Source organism: Cupressus sempervirens, chromosome 1 (genome assembly GCF_028749045.1).
Source record: "Cupressus sempervirens isolate cs-2001-9-10 chromosome 1, ASM2874904v1, whole genome shotgun sequence".
Lineage (NCBI taxonomy): Eukaryota > Viridiplantae > Streptophyta > Pinopsida > Cupressales > Cupressaceae > Cupressus > Cupressus sempervirens.
Genome location: NC_143118.1, coordinates 165,755,906 through 165,779,268, shown reverse-complemented (window position 1 = coordinate 165,779,268; position 23,363 = coordinate 165,755,906). Strand labels below are relative to the sequence as shown.

The 23,363-nt window shown below is 36.3% G+C and overlaps 1 protein-coding gene across 1 annotated transcript in view; it reads right to left on the bottom strand.

Annotated features, from left to right (window-relative positions):
* The window catches only part of LOC149576666 (dynein beta chain, ciliary protein), a 62,244-nt gene extending 40,022 nt beyond the window's left edge, over positions 1-22,222 (bottom strand). Inside the window, exon 1 of the mRNA XM_089818866.1 lies at positions 21,731-22,222. Within this exon, the coding sequence (XP_089674992.1) occupies positions 21,731-21,893 (163 nt within the window). The 5' untranslated portion in view covers positions 21,894-22,222. The remainder of the gene's footprint in view (positions 1-21,730) is intronic.
* Between the last annotated feature and the right edge of the window lie 1,141 nt (positions 22,223-23,363).

Below are 23,363 nucleotides of genomic sequence, written 5' to 3'. Positions count from 1 at the left end.
TTCCATGACTGAACAACTGCAAGAGTGCTGATCACTCAAATGACATTCATAGGATCAATATAAATTTTAATTTCAAACCCAACAGGGTTGCAAGAACTGCTCTAATACTACTCTAAGAACCCCTGTAGATTCTAACTTCACCAACCCACTGAATTGCTATGTAATTATATATTTGACTGATTCTTTTGGAATAAATATGGAATTTCTTGAATTTTAATATAGATTGCAGGGCAAGAATATTAATTTTGCAAGAAATAACAAATTGAAATAAACTTTTCTATATGAGTGCTACAGTTGAATTTTATTATTTGCATCTTCGTATACAATGATCTTAAACACTATTTGTACCCGGAATTTGCCCTTTACAGTGAAATCTGGAATTAATAGCAACCACTATAAGGTCTGACAATACTATCGATCTGCAATAGAGATTGATTTCTCCACCTTGAAATGTCTTCAATAAACTTTAATGAAGATAGGCGCTCACTATGGCACAGGAATATGCCAAAGAAGATAGGTGTTTCAGCCCATGATGAGGACGCCCAGCATAAAGACCATGTAGCTGTTGTAACAGTAATATAAGAGCCTGTAGATGATAGCTATGAAGATAATTTATTGCACCTACTAGCAATACTTTAATAAACCTTCAAAACTGAAGCAAACCCTTGTGTAAAATTTTGCAAATTGTCAAAATACTGTACTGTTTTACAGTTGCATTTACTGTTAACGCCACTATAGCAACCAAAAATACTTTTGATTTGCAAATGATTAACTCTTAATCTTCAACAAGGGGACATAGGCTAATCCGACCATAAACCATATCATCCCAAAAAGGGGACATTACATTTAGTGTGTTGAAGTTGCAGGCAAGAGGATTCTTTCTCGCATCACAAGTCTGAGTCCTATTTTGGGCCGCCAATTCCTATGCTAAGTCCAAGTGTTTAAACTTTGATTCCATCTTATTGAGATAGTGAAGTATTCTATTGTATTGGACTTATTACCCAAATAAATTTCCCAAGGTCAAAATACCACTTAGTCTAATGTTTTCAGTTCTCCACTTCTAATTAATTCTTCCACTAAAAATAATTGAAGTACTAAAGTTTTAAAATGTTTTATTTTTCAAATATTTTTACAATCAATATTTCTTTTTTTCTATTGGCTACTCTCAATTTAGCCAAGGGTTTTATTATTTTTTCAACTCAAAAAAATTGCATTTTTTTCCAATTCTTCTACAGAATCTTCCCATGGTCTGGAAGGTGCTTAAGTTTTAAGACTTCTGCAAGCTTCACAAAGCTCTGACAATGGAGGCCTTTTGGAAAGGATAAGTGAAGGAAAGTGTTCAGCCTCTCTAGTTGCTAGGCAATACAAGGTTAAAGTAAGCATTTTTGTTTCTATGTTCTACTCTGCTATGAAGAACTTTTTGTGTTTTCCTCTGCTCTGAAAAATTATCTGTGTTTTCCTAACATGTGCTGTGGGAATCTTTTGCAGAGCAAGGAGTTTTGTACGCTTGCTTCTGACAGCTATGGGTGATATTCCAGGAATCATATGTTCCGTATATATTACTAGCCAGACACAGAATTCTAGCACCAGGCGGAATTCTAGTGCTGGGAAGAGGTGTTGTTAACACTATGCCGTGGAGGTGGTCAAGCATCTGCTTACTCATTGATTTGAATGATCCATTTTCTTTTGATAATTGGTAATACTTAGATCTGATTTAGAGTTTTGTATTTTATAATGGATTCAACTGAGTAACAGAGGTTTTAGTTGATCTGTACTTGATGACAAGTACAACACGCCAAAAAATTGTAGGAGTAATTTCATCAGATTTGCAATATAGAATGGCTCATTGAATGCCAACAGTTCTTAAATTTCGGAGTGTCAAACATTTTTACTTCTCTAAAATTGCAAGATGTTGTGATTTTAGATGCGTGTCAATGGTGAATGTTATATCAATTAATGATTCTAGCTTAAAGTCCCTGATTGAATTTTGAAGGGAATGTAGTCTGAAAGAAGAAAATAACCAGAATACATCCCTTGTGATCAAGGAAATTGTCATTAGTTATGCACATTACATATCTTCATCTTAACTAATATTTACCATTGAAAATCATTACTGTCAATCATTAGGTCCTGCATATGGAATTGCTGCCCTGAGAATGGATAATTGATTTCTACAGTTTCAACCAATCATTATTTGGTTTAGCTTGAATGAAATTTGAGGGGAACGTTTTAGCTGTTAATTTGCACAATTTTTATTTAAATCTTACTCAGTTTGTTTATTTTGCTTTAGCATTGGACTGGGACTCTGGAGTCCGGAAACAAGAGAAGCATGATAAACATTTATTTCAGGTTTTAGACATGTAATCTGCAGAGTATATTTTAATATGTAGATAGATGTTGCTGCGCTCTGTAGGGTTTCAAAATGGCACATCTTGTACACAGGTTTTGCTGTGTTAAATGCTACAGCATCACTAGTAGTCATGAGCCATATAATCCTTATTTTGGTGTTTTCCTTTCAATGGCATCGGGTGTTTTTCTTTCAGTCGCCTTTGGCATTTCCTTTATCCTACTTAAGTTTGTGTTTCCTTCACATGGCGAATATTTTGATGCTGTCATTGTTTTAGGTTTCTGTACATGGAATTTCCATCTTTGTTTGGAAATTATACATCTGCAAGTCTCCATACATAAAACTCTCTTCAACTGCTTTAAGGTAAATTTTGTAATATTGTAGTTGTGGTGTTTTTGGATAAGTGATCAGGTTCAGCTGTAGGATACTATGATTCAAAGGCTTCTGTGGTAAGATCTAAGGTCCAGTGGTAGCAGTTTGTTATTTGCAGGGATCGTTGGGGTTTCTTTGCTTCCAGCCAGTTCTCCCATCAGTTTGATCTAAATTTGAGGTTTTATTGGACGAGTAAATAAATATCTGCAAGGATGAGTCCAAATGTCTGCTCTGTTTCAGCTTTAGCATCGTAACTTTTTAAAATTATTGTTGAAGATCATTAAAAAAATTAGATATTGAAGTTGAGTTATGATTCAAGTGTATAAAGACAGAAGCATGACAACATTGAAAACTTCAAAGTTCAAACAATACAATAAAATATTGATAATTTTTGGAAGCCACAATAGCAGAGGATCAAACAAATCCAGACGCTAAAAGGACAGAATCCCAACCTAACAGCAATTTATTTGATTGGATCTATTTTATAATGGAATAAATAATCCTCAACAATTAGACAGTACTAATAATGCCTTGATCTGTTTTAAAATAGCTTCTAGTGTTTTCAGCAAATCCCACTGGGTTTGGGGTTTATTTGTCAAGTGAGTTGATTAAAAATTGATTTAACCTAGATGTTAATTTTCTTAAGTTTTACCACTATTTAACTATCTATTAATGTGACGAATGACATTAATGTTAATCTTAGTTTGTTCTCAAAATAGTGGGATTCTACCCATCAAAAGATTTGGATAGCACTTCAGCTCTACTCTGTGGGTGCTCAACATTTTATGATCAACAAAAGTGTGATGAAGAGTCTTTCTCTGTATAGCATGATTTCTATGGAATGCTAATCAGTTGTGATCAAAGTTGCAAACAACTTCATTTCTGCAAAATCTATTCAGCAATATAAACTAAGCGCAAGAACATTTCTATGATATAATTTCTAACCACTCAAGAACCACAACATAACTAAAAGCTACATCCTTGCATTAGGCAGGGACTCCAGCTGCAACAGTGCAGCTCTTGCTTTGTAGTGCCTCTCATGTTTGCAGTCTGTACCTTGTTTATTTTGATTCAAGAGATACTTGATACTCTTTTATATGTACTTTGAGATGACCTGAGGGTCAAATGTTATACTTTGGTTCAGTACCATAGATGCTTTACTACTATGTTGTTCAATTTATCATATTTGCATGTTGATGCCATATTGAAATGACAGTAGGTCTACGATGATATCTGATTATCTGGTATTTGGACATACTTTTGTTTATGATTACGAGATGGATTTTATGCTATGGTTATTTACTTCATTCTTGTATCTTTATGCTTTATGCGAACGTGAGTGATGTAAATGGATTATTTAGGTATAACTGAATAAATGGTTAAATTAGTTATTTAATGCATTTATTGCTTCGGCTAGTTATTATATGTAATTGCACTTGATCGTGTGTTTTAGTGTGCAAGAATTATATCCCTGGCAGTGGCACATGGAGTTAGTGATTCAGCTATTCATATCTTACCAATGTCGTCCATGTATGGTCAACGTATCCTTATTTTAATTGTTTAATTAAACCTTTCGGTGATTATTAAATCCGAAGTCATCTGCATTATGTGATTAGACCAACGAGTGTGTCTGTGCATTTAGAGATTCGCATTGTCGCAAAAGTTGTTAAGAGATTTTTCTATGATTTTGGATTTTCGGGCTTTAAATCTTCTCGAATTTAATTTCTGGCAACTTTGCCTTAGGTGAATTCCCGTTACAAGGGATAACTTGTTTTCATTGGGTCAATTTGGAGTCTAGCTAGTCTAACTGGCTATTTGCCCTAATTGACTATTCACTCGAAAAGTGAATAAGTATTGAAAAAGAGATTTATTTCTTCACTTCACACTTTTTGAAAATACAAATTTGAGAGCTATTCTGAGAATCCTCTTCTGGAGGATCACGTTTTTGTTCGTTCTGAGAGCTGTGAGCGTGGGATCTTTGCAAGGTCGGTCTCGTTGGCTCCGGCTCAGGTAGACCTTGCTTTACTGTGATTTCCAACAGTTTCGGCAAGCATTTTATTTTATTGTGCAGGTTTCAGTTTCTGCCCCTTTTGCTGTCAAGTAAGGCTTTCCCGTTTTATTGTTTCAGGTTCTGTTTTTGGTAGCAGTTTGTTAGGAGGCTGAGAATTAATGTTCCCCTTCGTTTTTGTTTGCTAGTTCTGCCTGGTTGGTCGGGTATGAACATTTTTCCAGTTTTTGGGGATGGGAGTTTGGGGTTTCGCATCGTTATGCTGGCCATTTTTACATACGGTGTCCAAACCCAAATATTATTAGATTTTTGAGGGTTTTGTGCCCAAAGACCAAATGGGTTTTAATTTCAAAGGTTTCCAATTTTGGGGGTTTTTACCTCATTTTGTGTGCCACCCTGTTTTCTGAGGTTTTCTTGGCATGAGTTTGGTCATAGACCTGGATCATCCGTTTGGATGTCAGTCAGACCTTAGTTGCACTTTTGTGTGGTATTGGGATGCATGCTACATCCATCCTCCTAAGTTGTTATTCAGTTGAGTGTTATTTTTGCTTGTGTTCTCATCCAGCCCTTATGTTTGATCTCCGTGATGGTGGTGTGCCACACACGAGCACATGCACGTGCATTTGTCAGGTGACTTATGAGGCCCAACCTCCCATTGTATTTCGGTGGAGTTATGTTCATGTGGGGTTGGGTTGGGAATATGCATGCCTATGGGCACTCATTGTGTGATGAGCATGGGTATGTAGGGTAAGGCCGTGGAGGGGCTTCTCTCATAACCTGTGCAATGTCCCCGACATGGTGTACGTGTAGAAGTTTCTAATAAGTGATAACTTAATTAATTGATAAATAATTGAATAAGATAAGAAATTATGGTCAGCCTCTCGAGGGTGGTGCTGAGGGGAATGGTTATTTATTTCAGCACGTTAGCCTTTTGAGGGTGTACCGAGGGGAACGGTTGTCTATGTGCTACAGCTTAGGTAATTCCAAGTTACCAACTCTCCACCAGAGTCCCTACATAGTTACCCATAGATTGTTAGACTAGGACCTATTGTACTTGCATTGTTGCATAGTCTTGAATTTTGTCATCATTACTGTCTAACATGAGTGATAGCCATGGTTGTTTACTTTGGTGTGTTTGTGGTTGGATCATTATCTCCATCAGCACAGTGGGAGTGGACCTACGAGTTCCATGTGGTTGGGAGGCATAGCTACCTATACCACTACTGGGGACCAATGTACAGAGACGGTCTACTATCCCAAGACGACCGTTGCTGGATGTTTTCACTTGGTGCTTCGGGTTCCGGAGTATGTTTTCTTGTGATTTATCCTTTCATTGGCATGCTTGTATATCATATTTAGATGGTGTTATTTATTGACGCATTTCTTTATTACGAGGATTAGCATATGATAGATGGTGTTATTTGTATTCGTAGGATTATCTTATGCTTTACTTTTAGCATGTTAGATTTCCTTATGCTTATGTTGTAGCATGTTTTAGTAGTGACATCCTTATATGATAGTACCGACGATCTGATCAGTAGCTTGGGATGTTACGCACAGGGGATGGCTAGGGCCCAGGATGGTCTTATGATGCTATTATGGTTGGGAGGAACTGCGTACTTAGTTTGGTTGTTCTGCTCATTGCAATGTTATTTTTGTTTGCTGCGATGTTCCTTCTACACTTTCCCTTCACTGTTGGTTAGATGGTTAGATGTTGCTTCCGTCTGTCAGTAGTGTGCTTGAGTGGTTATGCCTCGAATCGTGGTTCTAGTACCCCTTAGTGTAGAGAAAATTCTTTCCTTAGCTTTTTACCTTTTTGTTCTCTAGCTTGTTGTTTTGGGATCTCACACGAAATTGTAGATTCTCATGCGAGAATGCAAGTCCTCGTGTGGTGTGTTGAGTTTCTTCGCGTGGCATTGGGCACTTTCTCACGCAAAACCCAACACCAGTTTTGGGTGTCTTGGTTGTTTGGCCAAGTATCTTCTCATGTCGGTCAGTGCACATCCTCGCACGGAAAGGTATTTCTTTGCGGGGCATGTTACACATCTTCGCGCGAAATTATGTTTGCTATTGGTCCTCATGCGAAAACCAAGGGGCATCTCTGCTAGTTTTCGAGGATCGATTTTTGGTGATTCTAGTACCCTTTGGGTTTACTTAATTTTTCATGTTTTGACAGATCTTAGATTCTTAGTATTGTTGTCGTTTTGGTTTTCTGTTTCCTGTTGTGAGTGTGTCAGTTCAGGTAGTGGTGTTTGGAGATTCGTTGGTTGCCGAGATGGTGGATAAGTCTTCCATTGCGATCTATGTGATCCGCGTATGATAGTCATCTTATGCTTTCATACTTGTACAAAAAAATTTATCTTGGCTTGTATTTCATTTTTGTTCCAAGGAGCTCCAAGCGGGGCATTACATGTTCTATATTGTTTCAATAGGTGTAATTAAATATTCACTAATTACACTTACGTAAGCTTACTTAGGATAATGCATTACATGGTAGTTTGTCATTGAGAAACCTAGGAGTTTGGACCTCAATTAAGCATGTGGTGTAGGAGAATTCCACTCTAGGTGGGGTTAGTTGTTATCCCATTCCACCTTTAGTGCACATATCACATTATCAACCTTATCATTGCACATAATTCACTGCATAATGGAGGATGATCCACCTTTTGAGGACATGTGATTCCACCTTGTGTAGGTGATAGGCTATCTTCTCCTTATCATTCTCTCTTTTCACCTTTCCTATATAAGGAGGCCTATTATGTACATTTCAATCATGTCCAAGAATGTATTGAAGTACATTATCAATAATATCATTCTTGCATCTTAATCCAATTGTCTTGTCAATCTCGTGTAAGTTAACTTAGTCTGTCATTTGATCCTAAGAGTGTTATAGAGTCACCTAAAACTCTAAAATGGTATCAGAGCTCTCAAGGTGTGAAGACATCTTCTCAAGATAGCAATCTTGGCTTGATATAATTGTGGATGTAGTATTTGGCAATTTGGAAATCATCATTGCATAATTTATTTTGGAGGAAATTTGGGCTCTTGTATTTTGTACTTTCTATTGCAGGTGAGAATTGGAGCTTGCCAATGCAAATCAAAGGTTGGCATCATATAGAGGAGGTCCAAAAACACCTAAACCAAATTTTGTTTCTTCCAAATCGAGCATATGAGGCCAAAACTAGAGCCATTTGAATTTTGGAGGTGCAACGGCGACAATTCAAAGAAAACAATTTCATAGGCGATTTTCCAACATGATATCTCACTCATTCAGACTCCTTTTTTTGAGCAATTTTTTTTCGGTTTTGGAGTAGAATTTCATGATCTACAAAGTGGTACAAGTGATTGTGGGTCTCTGTTTCTGAGAGTTTTTGAAAATCGCAAATCTTGATTTTTGCAACTTCCAAGTCCTCATTTGGACTCATATGAACTCCTTTTTAGGTGCATTGCTTTTTTTGTATTTTCCAAATCTGATATTAGTTTCCAGTGACTACGAACAGAAATTGTACTTTCAGAATTTGGCTTAATTTTGCAATTGTAATGCATAGGCCTTAGTTTGGTCCTTTGTGGAGTGATCTAAGTCTACTATAGCCTGATTGTGGGGTATAATCAATTGTGATCTCAATTTGTAATATGAGAAGTGTATCATTGATGTAATCGTGGGCTATGAAACACATCCTAGAATAATACTTTTTGTTAACGTTTGGCAGCTTCAGTTGGATAAACCCATGAGACTAAACTGAAGATATATATATATACACACACACACATATATATTTGAATAATTAATCATTTATTAATTAAATAATAATGAATAGACATGTCTATCATGTGTTTTCCACAATATAAGAGAGAGATTGCTGCTCTTGGAAAATATACACCGAAGAGGCAATGTTAATACATTTTGCAATGATCCTGATAAACCAACATGGTATCAAAGCTAGACTACTGATATACAAAAGCCAAAAGGGAAGAATGAGATTATTCATAGAGGGATACTATGATGAAAATCAGAGGTAGAAGAGCATTTTTTATATACAGAACTAGAGTAGAGATGAAGACCGTACATTGAGGATCCTAAGACAACATCAGCCTCAACTATAAAATACTATCAGAGGTAGCTTGTTGCAGGTCATATACAGTAGAATGGAGAGACGACATAAATGTTAGTCAAATGACATTATGCATACCACCTTGAATTAATCAATAGACAATGGTTTCCACACGGCCCGCGAAATGGAAATGCACCAACGTAAACCATCATGGCAAAGCTAGACCTATGTATCCATATCATACACATCATCTATTGGTTAGAAGTCGATCAAATACCACACATGACAGCTACCACTATTGATGGATAGATCGGGCAAAGAATAGATAACCCCCAAAGGCACAGAAAATGAGGAATATGACCTTGCCAAATAGACTAATCGGCCAATGAAAATTATATGAAATGGACAAATGAAAAAAATTCTAAAAGATTCCATAACGGAGCAAAACAAGGATAAGAAAAATAGTATAAAAGGTGACCAATATAATGGTGAACGAAATAAATAAGAATCTAACTTGCTTGGCATCTCCACGTGAATAGCTCCAAGCAGGTGTTAAAAGATCAATCATATCATCTTTAATAAAAGTGGTATGACCAAAAATAAAGCAGTCTTCAAACCAATAGAAGGGGATTCGTTGACTTTGCAGTGGAATGGTACATCTTAACTGCCACCAAACTCCAAGGCATTACACATCGGTTTTAAAAGGTAGAAAGAGGAAAGCTACAAATAAGCAAAAAGGAAAGGTCTATATTGATTTGTGAGCATTTCCCACATGAAGAAGGCGTATTTGACTTGGCACGTAAAGGTGTATCAAGTCTTTTCCCATTGGGAGGATATATAAGATAATAATATGAAATAAAGAGAGGACATACAGTTTGCATAAACTAATTTCAACATGGGAATAAGTGTAAGGCCATGATAAAATGGGAGTATTATAAGTATATTCCTTGGGACAGGTGTTATGGAGAGAAGTCATCAATCTTGGACAGCTATCGAGGGGATAATGCAAAAACACAATAATAAGGAAGTTAAAAGCGACCAAGCCATTTCATGATGAAGTGAAATTCAAGATAAGGAGAGAAGTATTTTCTAATTATTATATCTTGAGAACTACTTTTATTTATTTGTATCCATAAATGATCTATAAGAGCTATTTTCCTTAATCTTTTTCGAGGATGATCTTGCAAGAAAAAGAGGATTGATGTCAACTTTAGAGGGAGTTTGACACTTCATCAAAAGCATCATTAGCTGAGGAGCTCGTATGATTGATATTCAGAGAAAATTTGAAAGTCCATATGTGTGACTGTATGATTTTAATGGGCCTACCCCATGTGTACATCATGAGAAAGTGACGACTTCCAAATGATTATCACTTGTATTTGCAGAAGTTATTAGAAGGTGATGATCTTAAAATAACTTAACTCATGATATACTTTTTATGTAAATGTTGAAACAAATCATGATAGATTATATCTTGTAAATCAACAACTATGTGTTAGATGTCATTCACTTGACAGTCTATGAGTCATTTGTATAGATATATGATAGGTATTTGGTGAATATCATATGTTGATATTCTGTAGGTCATTACCTTATTGAGTACTTGGTGAATATCATGTGTTGATATTTTGCAGGCCATTACTCAAAGTATTTGATGAATATCATATGTTGATATTCTAGAGGCCAATACTCATGATACCAAATGTGATATCAAAATGGTGGATATCTTCTAATCAAAGATATCCTTAAATTTTGCCGTTCCATATATTACCAATCATGTAACATTTGTGTTTATCCTCCCTAGCTAAGAGGGAGTGTTAATGTTTGGTAGCTTCACTTGGATAAACCCATGAGACTTAAACTAAAGATATATACATACATATATGTGTGTGTGTGAGATATAATATATACATATATACAATAAAATAATTAATTGTTATATTAATTAAATAATAACGAATAGACATTGCCCATGAAGGGATATGTCTCTCCATGTGTTTTCCACAATATAAGAGAGAGATCGCTGCTCTTGAAAAACATATACCTAAGAGGCAATGTTAATACATTTTGCAATGATCCTGATAAACCAACACTTTTAACTAAGGATAATTATGAGTCATGGGCAAAACAATTAATCACACATTGTAGATGGCTTAATCTCTTGCCTCGTCTTTATGGACTCATTCTTGAGCCAAAGTCACAAGGAAGCAATATGTTTGGGGAGAAAAGAATGCTCATATTATAAATTTGATAAGTAGTAGCATCAATTGGTGTCTCTTTACTGATGTCTACTCCAAATTGAGAGTCATTCGATGCCCACACATAATATGTACAATAATTTGGGAGATATTTGGAGATCCACATGTTCTTCCTTTCCCTGATGATCCGATTTAAAATTGCCTCATTCCACTTGATGATGGAGATCATATTCCCTATGATGATTATACATTAGATGAGATTGAAGAATTTTCATTTTTTGAGAGAAAGGATGATATAGTAACTCCTCCTGCACCTTCTACTTCTCCAGTTGAGATCGCACTTTCATCTCTTGTTGGTGATTCCAAGAGTCATTACAAGAGATATCTATTTGTCTTCTTAATTGGGATTCCTGCTTGCCAGATATTGATTCATTATTTGTGGAGTCTCACATTTCAAATTTGGGAGACATATTTGAGAGGGTTTCTCTACTCTTTGATGATGGCATCATAGCTAGAGATACCTCTTCACCTTCTTTGGAGATTGGATTTCTTAACTCTTTATATTCACTTGGTTTGTCACATCTCATCATAGTAACAAGAATCGCCCAAAAATTGCCTGAATCGGCGATTCCGCAACTAGATTCATGTTGTGCGATTTTTTTTGCATCATGTATCAGTATCACCGATTTCTGGGCCATGAATCGCTTGAATTGCCAATTCATGGAAAAATTGCCAAAATTGCCTTTAAAAATCGGGTATGAATTGCCCATGGCATGTAAAAAGGGAAGTTGAAATTTTTTAAAAAATCAGTTGTTTTTTTTACTTTGTTTTTGACCTATTCTCTTTGTTATAACCCTGAAGGGCCTTCTATTTGTTAAGCATGAGTAGAAGAGAGGAAAAGTGAGAAAGAAGAAGAGAAAAGAAAAGCCATAGGTTTCCAACTGGCAAGAAGGAAGAGCACCAAAGAGATCAGCAGGCCATTTGGAGAGCCCATCAATTGCTTTGGGAGCATTAAGGAGCCAATATCAACACTCCTCAACTCATTTGCAAGAGGTAAGTGCTTATTTTTTTCTTGCATGTTAGTGTATTATGCATTTTTTGTTAAATCTTTAGTGTATTATGCGTTTTTTGTTAAATTTCTATAGTTTTCAAGAATTTTAGTGTAAATCTTGAATGTTCTTTATTTTTACTAAGTTGCAAGCTAGGGTTTGTTGTTTTCTAACTTCTATTAGCTTCAAACTTTGATATTTTACATAAAAAAATTTATTGCAGCAGCCTTTGCTCTCATTTTTCGCAAATTCTAATGGGTAAAAAAAATGAATGTTGGAAATATAATGAAGAGTTTCCTGGAAGAACCAAATATCAAACAAAATGCATGTTTTGTAAAAAAAAAATAGCTTGCGAGGGTATTTATAGATTGAAATTCCACATTGCTGCTATACCTGGACACGATGTTACAATTTGCACTCACCAAACTCCTGAGGCAAAACACACTTGCTTAATGGCATTAGAAAAAATTGAAAAAGACAAAGCAAATAGGAAAATGCAAGTTGAAGGGTTAAGGGGTATTGGCTCCCATGTTCCTGCATCCGCAGCCGCATCCACATCTGCATCTGCATCTGCATCAGCCTCCGCATCCGTAGGTTGGAGAGGGTTCTTCTAGGCCTCCTTTTTATCCTAGTTTTTCTGCTCGTGCTAGTGCTAGTGCTAGTGCTAGTGCTAGTCGGTCACATACTGAGACTAGAGTCCCACACCAACCTATTGCAACCTAGAGTGCGGAAAAATAGAATGGATAGTTACTTTGTGCCCCGCACTACTCCTGGTTCCCAACCCACGCTTGAGGGCATGGGTTTGAACAAGGAGATTCACGATGCTGCCAGAAAGGAGATATGCAAATTTTGGTACTTTTGCAACATTCCATTTATTGCAGCCAAGTAATTGATTCTTTTTTCTTTGTTTTCTTTAAGTTAAAATTAAAAGTAGAAGTAAAATGTCATGTCCCCTTTTCAAATAATAAAAAAATAATAATCTTTGCTAAGACAGGCAGGCCCAAGAAAGTGAAGTTTCGGAAAAAGGGAGTTAATCTTTGGAAACCGTTGGACTAATAAATGATAATTAATTATTAAAATATGTTTCATTAACCTCTCTTGGACGTGAGTTACAGTTATTCCCTTTTTAAAGAGGTTTGGAGGCATTTTGGGGGGGATTCCAGACTTGATTTTCACTCATTCTTTGTTATTCTTCAGAGGCTGCCAAACCTGTGGAGAAGGAGACCCAAGAACGGGAGTTTGCAGGTTTCCAGGGAGACCCAAGAACGGGAGTTTGCAGGTTTCCAGGAAGGCTAAGGACGGGAGTTTGAAGCCATTCCATGTGCATGCTCATACAGAGTTTGCCTTTGTGCTGAACAGTGCAGATTTGTGAGTTTCCGGGTGTATTTTTGTAAGAGTTTGGTGTTTCCGGTTGAGTATTTCATATCAGTTTTGATTGCTGCTGTATTTTATACTTTAAGCTGTTAAAATAGAGCTGAATATATAAATTGGGACGTGATTAAACTTCTGAGATAGATTATTAGTGTTCTTGTGGTGTTTCCGAGCATATTTTGTGCTATTTCGGGAGCCCGATGAGCATAGTTTTGGTCCTACATTTTCGAGCTGTTGTGTAAAGGCTATACGGATCTGGAAATATCAATTTGTAGGCTGTTATGCTGCTGAAAGTTCTGTAAAAATTTCCATTTTCAGATTCATTAATAATTTGTGAAGTTGTGAAGCTTTTAGCACTATTTTCAACATACCCGATTTGGGGTTTCTTAAGGAATTTGGTGGATCTTTGTGATAGCAGTTGTTTGATTTTAAAGATCTGATTAGAGGTTGGAAATATCATGAAAAATCAGAAAAGGGACATTTCATAAAACTTTAATTATATCTACTTGTTTTATAATTTGAGTCTTTGACATCTAGATTCTAAACTTTTATTTGTGACAGGGCTCCTTATTGGCAGAATATGATAGACGCGGTTGCTATTTGTGGTCCGGGGTTTAAAGCCCCAACTGAGGCTGAGTTGAGCGGATACCTCCTAGATGAGATGGTAGAGGACATGAGGATTGACCTCGAGGAGAACCGAAAGGAATGGATTGCAAAGGGTTGCACCATCATGACTGATGGTTGGACCGATAGGAGGAATAGAACACTCCTCGATTTTCTTGTATCCTGTGGAGGTGATTGATCATTCTACTTTCCTACATACATTTTTGTAAATTTTGATTTGTTGAATGCTAATTCGTTAATGATCCATTTAATATTATAATTCGTTGTTTTGTTACTTGTAGGATATACCATGTTCATAAAATCCATTGATGCTTCTGCACATGTGAAAAATGCCACATATTTATGTGAGGCTATTGAGGAAGTTATAGCAAAGTTGGGGGAACAAAATGTGATCCAGGTGGTGACGGATAATGCAGCAAATTATGTTGCAGCAGGTAAACTTTTAACTTTTCAAGTTTTGAAAATAAATTTATTTGAATTTTGAAATTTGAGTTTCTAATTGACTTAAAATTGTTGTAGGTAAACTTTTGATGGAGAGGCACCCCACCATATTTTGGTCCCCTTGTGCAGCACACTGCATTGACCTCATGTTGGAGGAAATTGGCAAACTTGAGTTTGTCAAGTCATGTGGAAAGGGCAAAAAACATATGCAAATTCATTTATAATCATGCATTTGTTCTTAGCACAATGAGGAAGTACACAAAAGGCAAGGAGTTAGCTCGCCCAGGTATCACGAGGTTTGCCTCGAATTTCATCACCTTGCAATCCTTGTTGACATCAAGGGATGGATTGAGGAGCATGTTTGTTGAGCAGGAGTGGATTTGCTCTTCCTATGCTACAACCACTATAGGGTTAGATGTGGCGGATTGCATATTTGATTATGATGGTTTTTGGAAACCCGCTAGAGAAATCCTTAAGGTAAATTTATTGCAATTTAACATTTAGTATTTTGCTTTTACTTTAAGTTATATTATTTTATATTTAAGTTTTGACTCAAATTTTTCATTTTACTTTATATGTAGGTCACTGAGCCCCTTGTAGCTTTGCTACGAACTGCTGATGGGGAGAAGCCCTCTATGGGCTGCATTTATGAGGGCATGGATAGGGCCAAGGAGGCCATCAGAGCCCAATATGCAGGAGTGCAGGAGAGGTATGGCCCTATTTGGGACATCATCGATAGGAGATGGCAGAATCAGCTCCATCGACCCATCCACGCAGCAGCTTACTATCTGAATCCGGCATTTCGTTTCCATCCTGAGTTCAAGGCGGATGCGGAGGTTCTCACTGGCTTATACACAGTGATTCAAAGATTGAGTAGCGATGAAAATAGCGCTACTGCGATTGTTGAGCTAGACCAGTTCAACAATAAGGAGGGGCCACTTTTCTCTGGCAAGATGGCCATAAATGCTCAGACAACACTACAGCCAGGTAAAAATTAAATAATATATTCAATGTTCATGAATCTAGATTCTAAACTTAAAGTTGATTATATAATGCATTAATTTTAGAGTTGTAATTTGTAAATGAGACTAATTGTTTTTGTTTTTTCCTTATTTCAAATAGATGGTGGCAAATGTTTGGGGCCACAATCCCAAACCTTCAAAAAATTGCCATCCGCATTCTGAGTCAGCCGAGCAGCGCTTCTGGATGTGAGCGCAGTTGGTCCATGTTCGAGCACATCCACTCGAAGAGGAGAAACAGGTTGACAGTGCAGAGATTGAATGATCTTGTCTTTGTTCATTACAACTTTCGTCTTAGGATCAGACAGATTTTGGGCACTGACTCCTCTCCGATCATTCTGGAGGAGATTGATCCAGAATCAGAGTGGATCACAGAGACCGTGGACCCAGTCTTCACTGAGGAAGACCGCACGTGGGTTGACCAAGTGGATGTAGAAGCTGAGGCTGTGGCCAGGGCAGAGGAGGCAGCTAGAGCACGTTCAAGCATTGGTAGGCGCACACACGCACGCACAGACACAGGCCCTAGCGACGTTATTTGTGAGCCCATTGCCCATGCAGGGGACATGGCTTGGTGGTCCTCTAGGACCTACCTTACACGCCTTTCTCATAGGCAAACTGGATACTCAGAGGCTGAGGTTGAGGCTGCAGCAGAGCTAGAGGATGATGATGAGGATGATGAGGCTTGAGTTGGAGCCTTGTTTTTATATTTTGTTTACACTGTATAGATATTGATAGTGATACTGAATCACTGATAGACATATGTTTCAAACTTTCATGGATCTTCATCTTAGATTTATACATACATTTATGATTTGATGTCTTATAGATCTTCATGATTTCATCTTACTGATTCTATGATTTGAATCATTATGATCATTTGATTTTTATTTACTTCAGCTAGCATACAATTTACATTTTAGTACATAATGATAACATAGTTATGTATGTGATGGATTTTATGTTTCATGTTTATGTATGTTAGATTCTATTTGATGATGTTATAGTGTTTTTAAGTTATATTCAATAAAGGGTGCATGAAATAAGTCTTAAATTGTTAAAATCTTTACATTTAAAGGGTTTTTTCAAATTTGCCGATTCATCACCGATTCACCCCCAATCCACGATTCGATTCGGCCATGCTGATTCCGATACGATTCCGATTCACGTTACTATGCATCTCATAGATCAGCCTGATGGTGTGATGGAATCTTTAAGCTTGGAGACACATATTCAATCTTCAAAGATGTGTACATGGAGATCTTCTTCCTCATTCTTCCATTTTCACATGGATTGGCTTCTTGATCATTTGATGTATTTATTTCTTCCTAAGGCCCCATGCACTACCCTCTCATTCCCCCCCGTTGCAAAGGTTTATAGTAGTTATTTAGGGGATTGATATGTTACATATAGAATCGAGAAGAATCTAACGCCATAGACCTGACATTGGGCATGCGTGTTACGTATAGAATCGAGGGACACATGTTACTTGTAGGCATTGGATTCTCTTTCATTTGCAAGTAAAACTTCATCAACATTGGAGCTTCTTCATTATGGAGGGGATATCATTTCTCCTATCATCCTTCCTATGCGGGGATCATTTTTTGTATATACATGATGTATGTAGTTCTTGAGGCATCTTGAGTACTCCGTCCAACCATGCATTGTGTATTTTCATCTCTCTTTTTGGGGGAGGGTTTTTCCCATGAGGTTTTCTCTCTGTCTCTGCTTTATGAGAGATTGCATTGTATTGTTTTGCATATTATACATGGGCACCTAAAATGGCTTAGTAACTGGAACCCATCTTGCATTGTGAGTTTAAGTGCATTCCCCTAAGTTGCACTTAAGGGGGGGCATTAGTGTAATTAAATATTCCTAATTACACTTACTTAAGCTAACTTAGGATAATGCATTACATAGTAGTTTGTCATTGAGACACCTAAGAATTTGCACCTCAATTAAGCACAAGGTGTAGGAGAATTCCACTCTAGGTGAGGATAGTTGTTATCTCATTCCACCTTTAGTGCACATATCACATTATCATCCTCATCATTGCACATACTTCATTGCATAATGGAGGATCATCCACCTTTTGTGGACATTTAGTTCCACCTTGTGTCGATGATAGGTTATTTTCTCCTTATCATTGTCTTTTATCGTGTTTCCTATATAAGGAGTCCTATTATGTACATTTTAATCATGTCCAAGAATGTCCATGTAATCTATTGAAGTCCATTATCAATAATCTTGTTCTTGCATCTTAATTTAATTGTCTTGTCAATCTATTGTAGAAGTTATCTTTGTCTTTCATTTGATCCTAGGGGTGTTGTAGAGTCACCCAAAACTCTAACAGTTTCAGATGGTATATAAAATTATAAACTACTTCTATTGTACAGTTTACGCCTTCCTTTTTCTCTAGAGTTCCCTATCCCCAAACGCAAAATTAACAAGGATGGGTCCCAGGAATTGCCCTCTAAATTATGGCATTGTGTCTATGACTACAGAAGATGGGGATGGATAAGGGATGTTTTGTGCCTTTCTCACTCTAACAGTTTCAGATGGTATATAAAGTTATAAACTACTTCTATTGTACAGTTTACGCCTTCCTTTTTCTCTATAGTTCCCTTTCCCCAAACACAAATTTAACAAGGATGTGTCCCAGGAATTGCCCTCTAAATTATGGCAGTGTGTCTATGACTACAGAAGATGGGGATGGATAAGGGATGTTTTGTGCCTTTCTCCAAATGGGCTATGTCATAAGTGTTATTCATAACAAATTGAAAGTTGCTGATGAATAAGTAAGACTCAAGGAGATAAACTTGAACTCAGAGTGCCCTTCATGTGTCCAACGTGCTGTTTTGGGAATACATCCTAATATGTTATCTAATTGTACCTCAATCACAGCTCCAACTTGATAAAACAAATCTGTGAAGTGCAACTCATCTGACATCTCCAATTATTTGTCTTCGGTAGTTATCATATTCAAGATTCAGAAGTAGATACAGAGACGGTATGGTCCATCTTTCTTTCTCACCAATCTCACAGGTGCAGGATATAAACTCTTTCTTTGTACCATCTAGCAAATCATGCACCAAACAATCAGTTTTTGTTTAGTGATAACGAGTACATTGATAAAACATGAAGTTGATACTGACAGGAGCAGGACTCGCTTATATATCAATCAAACACACAATCTTTCATTCAGGAGGTAGTCCCAACAGAAAGTCCTCAAACAAAAAATTGTGTTTATTATTGGTTACATTTACAGTTTCTCTATTCACCTCTTTTATTATCACTCAAATAAACAAGGCAGTCAAATAGGTGATTAATATTATAAGTAAGCCTGTATAAGTTTAAAACCACTCCATCTTTAAATATGACAATTTTAGGCATAACCCAGGGAAATTTCTCCTATGTCAACTGTAATCAATGACCATGGGACACTTTGGATTTTCTCATGCCATTATTGGAGGGTTTCTGTTCTCCCTAACTGCCATAGATGCTGACAGATGTCTTCTCACATTTTTTCAGATACTTTATCACATACATTGTATTTTTTATCTAAAACTATTTTTCAAGTACAACAGTTCCACTGTTCCACACACCAGGACCACAAAATGCTAATCATTTTATATCTCAAGTGATTATTTACTACATCTCATACATTTTTTTTAAATAATAAAAAGGCAATCACGATAAATCCCAAGTTATACTTCCAGAGAAACAACGAGCAGGGCCTGAGACATTTAAATAGTTTGATCGTATACAAGGGAGACTTCTCATTGATTACTATTGTTCAGGGTTCTGATGATGATGGAGTGAGGACATCAAAGATTAAAGTTTTGACACCTTTATTGCCCAATAACCTCAATTATCTCAAACTATACTGGCAATCATAACATGGTAAGAATGTAGACCATTCAAGGTTCAGAAACTCTAAACGTACTATTTCAATGTATCTTCTTTTCAAACAAGCCCAAGCCAAGGGAGTCTGTGAATTCCACATAAGAATATCCATTCTCCAAAAAGTTGACCTGTGCTTACCTTTCACTGTTAAGGCATTAGTTTGCATAATCTTAAAATACAAAGAAGAGTGCAGCCAATAAAAAATGCAAGCTTGTTAAAAATACTATGATGCAGTGGTGGTGGGACTCTCTTGGAAGAACATCATGCAGGTTCAAATCTCTGTCACTTAATTAAGCAGCCCATGAGCCCAGAGGACATGTTGAGATGTTGTAATATAGCGAATATGTGCATTTACTGAGAGTGACCCGGGTATACAAATCTGCAGACCTAGATTTATTATATTGAGAGTCTAATACAACTTACCCCAGATCTCAATGAAGGCTGGCAAATTACCTCATCCAAAATTTAACCAAGCAAAACAAAAAATCCAAAACTTGATTTTATTTCCATAATCAAAAGAACTCAAAACTTCAAGCTACTTAGCCTCTGAACCAAGTCTAGTCTATGACTCTATAACAGATGCAACATTTGAAAATCAAGAGTGCAATTCAGGACTCTTGAAACAGTCAAAGAAATGACAATATCCTTCAATCATATTCACAGATTAGGAAAGAGAACACTAGTAGGTTCAGCAGCAAAATGGCAAATTGACAGAGAACAAAATGAGATTGATTTTTTTTAAATACTTACTCCAAAGAGGCTCTTCCTTAAATGCTTAAAGATTGTCAAATGGCTCCCAACCAGCAGAACATAAAAAATCAACTTTTTCAGGTTCAGGAAGATTCCAGCAAAAGGAGCAAACAGTATAAATAAAAGTTGAGGTGAACATAAGAGTTCTGTTAATCTTTCATTTTAGAAAAGCCTGATTTGAAATGGCATGTTAAATCATATTGTTCAGTTCCTATTCTTACTAGCACGCACTCAGATTTTTAAGATCTTCGATTAATGAAAATTGAGATGAACAGAAGAGTTCTGTTGATCTTACATTTTACAAATGTCTGATTTGAAATAGCATGTTAAATTAAATTGTTCAGTTCCTATTCTAAATAGCACCCACTTGGATTTATAAGATCATCGATTAGAATGATAACTAACTGTCAAATAAAAAGACAAAAACTTTGCAACACTTCCTGCTCTGTTTTTTGTGTGCTCCTCTTCTGTTTCGCCAAAAAGCTGTAATCGGTCAATTTCTGTGTTTCCAAAAAAGGAAATTAGTGTTGTGATCGAAGGCACTTTGAGAGTAAAATGTGGAAGGTGAGAAAGAGACATTTTATATCTGAAAGGAATTCAAGGTCAGATAAAGAATTTTAAACAAGGAGGGATGCGTCATCAGTCAGATTTCAGCTACCCTTGTGTGAAGAGCAATTTGGAAACTTTGAATGATTTTTCTTAATTTCCATATTTTCTCATTTTGTTTATTACAGCAACTGAATATTAGAATCCAGCAACTTTGTTGGCTCTGGGATTCATTAAGAATATGTTATCTTTAGGAAGAAGAACATAAAAATTAGAAAGGGTCCCAAAACAGGTGCCATTGAGGACAAGATTGTAATTTTTCCTCGATGAAACAGCAAGTAAAAGCATAGAAAAACAAGGAATCGTAATCAAAAAGAGCTCAAATAATGCTGGGGCTTCCTTTAAATAGAGCTGTGGCTGCTGAGATTTTTCAAGAATATTTAAATGTCAGTCGTCCCATGAACTTTATATTAGATTTTAACTTGAACTTTCGGCTCCTAAATGTAAGGACTGTCTAACTAATCAATTTTATTTTTTTTAAGTAAGGAATTATTTTCTTTCAAATTTGTGCTGTTGGTGGAATAAAATCTAAAGATCTTTGACTTGTGGCAAAAATTTCTACTAAGCTGGTGGGGCAAAGCCCACCCAATTTTCACCTGCTCAAATTTAGAAGCCTGAAAAGAAGGAGCTGCAAAAAGATTTCAAATAATTTTGCAACTCCCCAACTCCTGTACCTTAAAAATAGAGCTATAGCCCCACAATAGAACCCCTGCCTAAACCAACCAAACCCTCCATATATTGACCAAATGCAGAGAATCCAATACAAGCACAGGGCAATTTGTTAAAACAACAATCATTCAAAAAGAAAATATCCGAGATAACAGCATTTTTCAATCTTCCCCAAACTTGCATAATAATTAAAATTAGTAAATGACAACTATCTTTTTGGCGTTCCAACTAAACAAGAACAGATTATAAAAGTGTATCAAGGTTTCCAATATGAGGTTAAAACGCTTTAAAAACTAATCATAATAATAAGGCAGTACTTACTGGGATCCCAATTATCAGACTTTGCTTCTATAATTTCTGAGGGAGTAGTTTTAACCACTGATTGAGGAATGTTCTGATCTTGTATACGTGCTGATGATTTCGTGGATGTCTTTGGACTCGAACTCGCGACCTTCCCTGACACCCTGCGTAAAGCCTGCCCCATTTTTTATCTTGATTTTTGCTGAACCCCGACTCATCATTCATTATTCAATAACGAAAGCATCCCGCCTGTATAATATCTGCACATGTCTTCTTCAAGTAGCTACAGACTAGTAAATAATACGAAAATTATATAGTTTAATTGTGTTGGTATAGAAATGATCGAAATGTAGATGGGCCTTCGAAAGATTTTTGCTCTTTCTTCTGACAGATGGAACCTCTGTTAAACGTGTTTCCCTGTCGTCTAAAATACAATCACTTCGGTCGTTTTCATTTTTCGCATAATAATAAAACTCAAAATCTTTTGATGCTTACGTGCTCGGTAATTAAGTTACAACACGGATTCTTACCAGTCCTGAATTTATTCACCTAAATTACTTTATGAAAGTAAAAATACTGGTTTTTTTTTTTTTTGGCATGAATAGTCCTTTTATATTAATTGGACATTATAGAAAACATTTTAAACATAAATTATAGACATTATAGGAAAAGGATGGCCCTAGAATATTAAATAAGAAGATAATGTTAAGAGAAGTTTAGTTGTGAAAATAAAAATATTTGGTTTTGGATCTTAAATAAATTATTTTAGAATATCAATTTAGACTTGACTAGGTTGGTTTTTTAATTAAGATTTTGCAATTCATATGTAGAGTTTATAAGGAGGTCTTCCTCACATGTAGAAGGTCATCTTCTAAGTTAAAGCATTCAATTTTGTATTATCTACATTCATTTAGTGGATTCGCGGAAATTAAATTGCCCAAGCGAAGGAACTCTTTGCATTCCAACTCACATGACCCTATTTTAAAGCAATTTTGGGTTCGAACATTTAAAGAGGTAGTCAAAAATAAACAAAAGATCCCATAAGGCACCAAGTTCATCCATCGAACTAGTAACATAATCTCCAATCCACAAAATTAAGGAACTAGAGGTAAGAGCTTCCCAAACAACAATTTTATTGCTAAACCTAACTTCCAAATGTTTGTTGTTATTGAGTCAAAAAAATGTAGAATAAAATAAATGGTTGTCGTTCTTGTGGCTCAAGAGTTCTAGGTTACCTTCTAGGGATTTTTTGCATGATTGATTATATGATATTTGGGGTAATAAGCTAGGATTTCATTTTACCTACTTTTGAATGATTCAAAAAGGTTTATTTCTGATATTTCTTATTAATGCTAGTAGTCAAAAAGATATCATTAAGCGTCAATTTTGGAGAATTGGGTAGTGTATCTTTTTGAGTTATTTCTTATTAACCCTAGTAGCCAATAAGAGATTATTAAATGTAAGTTTTGGAGATTTGGGTAATGTAACTTCCAAGTCATGTCTTGGTCCCCTGATGCTACCCATGGTGAGATTCTATACCTCTCATCTCCCTGATGGCTCACTGTCGATAGTCTTCCCCCTTTATGGAATCTCATCCTCCAAGTACTAGAGCCAATTAGGAAAGTTATCAAAGTCAATAAGACTATAGTCTTCT